At 40.7% G+C, this 5,000-nt stretch overlaps 1 protein-coding gene across 1 annotated transcript in view; it reads right to left on the bottom strand.

Annotated features, from left to right (window-relative positions):
• Window positions 1–756, bottom strand: part of LOC138859217 (mucin-22-like) — a 1,338-nt gene extending 582 nt beyond the window's left edge. The window contains exons 1-2 of the mRNA XM_070113427.1: window positions 461–756; window positions 1–406 (exon numbers count right to left, since the gene is read on the bottom strand). The exon at window positions 1–406 is cut by the window's left edge and continues 582 nt beyond it. Coding sequence (XP_069969528.1) covers window positions 1–406; window positions 461–756 — 702 coding nt within the window. The remainder of the gene's footprint in view (window positions 407–460) is intronic.
• Between the last annotated feature and the right edge of the window lie 4,244 nt (window positions 757–5,000).

Here is a 5,000-nt window from a genome sequence, read left to right as displayed (position 1 = left end):
TCCCATTAACATTTCCCTCTTGTCCGTGACTCCCATGAGCGTTTCCCTCTCGTCCGTGGCCTCCATTAACATTTCCCTCTTGTCCGTGACTCCCATTAACATTTCCCTCTTGTCCGTGACTCCCATGAGCGTTTCCCTCTCGTCCGTGGCCTCCATTAACATTTCCCTCTTGTCCGTGACTCCCATGAGCGTTTCCCTCTTGTCCGTGGCTCCCATGAGCGTTTCCCTCTCGTCCGTGGCCTCCATTAACATTTCCCTCTTGTCCGTGACTCCCATTAACATTTCCCTCTTGTCCGTGGCTCCCATGAATGTTTCCCTCTCGTCCGTGGCCTCCATTAACATTTCCCTCTTGTCCGTGACTCCCATTAACATTTCCCTCTTGTCCGTGACTCCCATGAGCGTTTCCCTCTTGTCCGTGGCCTCCATTAACATTTCCCTCTTGTCCGTGACTCCCATTAACATTTCCCTCTTGTCCGTGACTCCCATGAGCGTTTCCCTCTTGTCCGTGGCCTCCATTAACATTTCCCTCTTGTTCGTGACTCCCATGAGCGTTTCCCTCTCGTCCGTGGCCTCGATTAACATTTCCCTCTTGTCCGTGACTCCCATTAACATTTCCCTCTTGTCCGTGACTCCCATGAGCGTTTCCCTCTCGTCCGTGGCCTCCATTAACATTTCCCTCTTGTCCGTTACTCCCATGAGCGTTTCCCTCTTGTCCGTGGCCTCCATTAACATTTCCCTCTTGTCCGTGGCTCCCATGAATGTTTCCTCTTGTCCGTGACTCCCATTAACATTTCCCTCTTGTCCGTGACTCCCATTAACATTTCCCTCTTGTCCGTGGCTCCCATGAATGTTTCCTTTTGTCCGTGACTCCCATTAACATTTCCCTCTTGTCCGTGACTCCCATTAACATTTCCCTCTTGTCCGTGGCTCCCATGAATGTTTCCCTCTCGTCCGTGGCCTCCATTAACATTTCCATCTTGTTCGTGACTCCCATGAGCGTTTCCCTCTCGTCCGTGGCCTCCATTAACATTTCTCTCTTGTCCGTGACTCCCATGAGCGTTTCCCTCTTGTCCGTGGCCTCCTTGGACGATTCTCTTTTGTCCGTGGCTCCTATGAACCTTTTTCTCTTGTTCGTGGCTCCCATGAACGCTTCCCTCTTGTTCGTGGCTCCCATGAACCGGCCATGAAAGCCCACGCAGGTCGTATCGGGCTGAGATCACACCCTCTGCGCCGCCGGTTCATTCCCTCGTCATAGTCACGGAGGTCGTCAGCCGCTGCGCCGTGACCCCGTCGGGCGGAGGGGCCGGGTAGCGCCTCTGAGAAAGCATCAGATTTCAACAAATTATTTGGATATAAAATGTGCTCGGCTTCATCAAGTTACTTCGAGAGGGGTTGAAAGTGGGGCTTATAACGAATCCGGCTGAGAAACGGGTGAGGAGAGGGTCTTTGAATATATCGAGGGCGTGATCCGAATGTGCCAAATAATATTCAGATCTCTTACCCAAGTTAAATATATAAACTTTAAAGTAATATGGTCTTTGTGATCAAACCAAGAAATAATGACTATTAAAACAATGCAGACATGCTAAAATGCGGTATATCTGTTAGTTATGATGCTTATATTATAGACTTGTTATGTAGCATATATATATATATATATATATATATATATATATATATATATATATATATATATATATATATATGTTTATGTGTATATATATATATATATATATATATATATATATATGTATATGTATATATATATATATATATATATATATATATATATATATATAGATAGATAGATAGATAGATAGATAGATAGATAGATAGGTAGATAGATAGATAGATATACACACGCACACACACGCACACGCGCACACACACACACACACGTGTATGTGTGTATAAACATATATATTTACAGCTATTTATGTTTATTTATGGGACATTTATTGATAAATTTCAGATCTTAACATTATAATCCCACAATGTATTCGCCGCTAATGATCTTCGCTGTTGACGCGGCAATTTTAAATGACCAATCAATACACACACACATTTATGCGTGAAGGTTTTATGCTGAATAAGTTGTAAATAAGACAACGAAGGAAGAACAAAAATCCGAACTATTTGTCTATTTTCTCTCCCCTTCGTTGTCTTACACAAACACGCACACACACGTGGTGTGCATTGCAATATGTTGCATGTTCAACAGTAGATTTACATTAGAAAGTAATTAACTTTCCTCTGGCTGAGGATATCTGTAAGGTACACACATAGAGAGTTCTCTTTTTCCTGCTCTTTTGGGGTCTCTTAAGTTGCAAGAAGTCATTTCCAGGCAGCCAGTGTCAAAGAAAAAATGAAGAGAAAAAAAGTATATATATATATATATATATATATATATATATATATATATATATATATATATATATATACACACACACACACACACACACACACACACACACACACACACACACACACACACACACATATATATATATATATATATATATATATATATATATATATATAAAGGGGGGGGGGAGCAAGTGCAGTTGCAGATATATTTCAACCAGCGAGCGTCTTCGGATGGTTTGCAAAGCGTCCGGATGCCTGATGGAGGAGTACTTGTGATGTCGTGGACCTTAACGTTTCCCAAGCCAAAAAAAGGCCCCTTTTTACGACCTACACTTTTACTGTCACTCTTTGCCTGCTTGGCCCATGCACGCTGTTCTTTCCTATAATCATCTTTCCCGCTAATAAGATAACTACTTTAGGTTGTTTTTTCCCCTATCTCTCTGACAACGCCTGCTGCGAGCACCATCTTGGAAAAGGGGACTAAAAACCGATGTATGGCTTTGTGGTTGCAGTTGGCCACCCGGGAGAGAGCCAGTGCGTTCGGAGAATGTATAGGGAAGACTTGGCTAATCTTGTTTAGGAAGAATAAACAAAAGACACACGCACACACACAAAAAATACGATGTCCATATAAAGAGAATCGTTAATAGATGTATTTTCAGTGACGATTAAAGATGTGTGTTTGCAAAGGAATGTTATAACCCAGAACTATGTCTTCGGGGATAATGTGATTTTTTTTTTTTTTTTTCTTTTTAGTCCATCGCCATCGTCGTCTTCATTGTTGCTGTCGTCGACTTGTTGTCTGTAGGATCGGAAGCAGGTGACCTAAGCTCCTGTGATAGTGATTTGCAGATGTCCTAAGCTCCTGTGATAGTGATTGGCAGATGTCCTAAGCTCCTGTGATAGTGATTTGCAGATGCCCTAAGCTCCTGTGATAGTGTTTCGCAGGTGTCCTAAGCTCCTGTGATCGTGATTTGCAGATGTCCTAAGCTCCTGTGCTAGTGATTTGCAGATGTCCTAAGCTCCTGTGATCGTGATTTGCAGATGTCCTAAGCTCCTGTGCTAGTGATTTGCAGATGTCCTAAGCTCCTGTGCTAGTGATTTGCAGATGTCCTAAGCTCCTGTGATAGTGATTTGCAGATGTCCTAAGCTCCCGTGATTGTGATTTGCAGATGTCCTAAGCTCCTGTGATCGTGATTTGCAGATGTCCTAAGCTCCTGTGATAGTGATTTGCAGATGTCCTAAACTCCTGTGATAATGATTTGCAGATGTCCTAAGCTCCTGTACTACTGATTTGCAGATGTCCTAAACTCCTGTGATAGTGATTTGCAGATGTCCTAAGCTCCTATGTTGGTGATTCGCAGGTGCCCTAAGACCCTCTCTCTCTCTCGGGCTAAAAGGGGCCATAGCGAGCAGGTCCCGACAGCGTATAAGAATCCAGCTGCGGTCCTTCAGATGGAGAGATCGTGCCAGGTTCACTGTCCTCATTGTCTACAGGGAATAATACATTCTGTGAGGAATTCGGTGTCGCTTTTGTCCTACATATAACTGCTTTACATCCACCGAGTTAAGAAAGAAAATGTTTAATTAATGTAAAAATCAAAGCAAAACTATTTAAGACGTGGATTACATTAAAATTATGATTTAGCAAGCAAATCAAAATAGGTAAACTTTAACATCAGAATTTCGCAGAAAATATCATTGCAAATACTTTAACCAATCAAAGTAATTAATCTCTTTATCTGAAAAAATCAAATACATGCATGTATCAGTGGAATAACGATATCAGAGACAAATACAATTTTACACTATTATATCTATTCATCAACAAATCCTAACCTAACCTAAAGAAAGATACAGCAAGAAATCCAATAACTCTTTATTTGTTTAAGTAACAGACTTAATCGGGATCACATAACGAAAGCATCTTCAGCAACAAATCTCTTAGAAAAACACGACAGATCTTCACAATTTACACCAAGTCACCATCACACACTATAAATGATTATGTGATTTCTAACAATAACGATTGTATATTATGTGTAATTCATAAATGATATCAAAGACTTTTTATATAAACACAATATATATGAATATAACGACACAACAACACCCCAAAAAATTAATAAAAAAAAGGATAAAAAAAAAAAAAAAAAAAAAAAAAAAAAAAAAAAAAAAAAAAAATATATATATATATATATATATATATATATATATATATATATATATATATATATATATGTACACACACACACACATTAGTGAGACCATATAAAATAAATCAACGCCACATACAGACGCACACAGCTGCATGTTGGACCTTCCAAGTTAAGTGTACACGAATCAACATGTGTTTGGGAGAAGGATATTTGCCAAGAGTTTGAAGCCCAAAGACGGAGGAGGGTAACTCATTAAAAGTTTTGCTGCTTATTGCAAAACGAGAAACTGGTTAGATTCTGGTCAAGTGAGGAAAATCTCTCTCGAGAACTGTAACAGGTGGTAAGAGCGTTGAAAAGTGCATTTATAAGGCGGTTTAGTGGCTGCAGTTGGTCGAGTCACGCGCGTTCTTTAATGGAGGGGGGGGGGGCAGGGATTCGGTGGTGGGGCCGAGGAACCCTAGATCAGTAAACCAC

This window comes from Penaeus vannamei, chromosome 34, assembly GCF_042767895.1.
Source record: "Penaeus vannamei isolate JL-2024 chromosome 34, ASM4276789v1, whole genome shotgun sequence".
Classification (NCBI taxonomy): Eukaryota; Metazoa; Arthropoda; class Malacostraca; order Decapoda; family Penaeidae; genus Penaeus; species Penaeus vannamei.
Note: the sequence above shows the minus strand (reverse complement) of the source record. Positions and strands in the feature narration are given on the sequence as shown.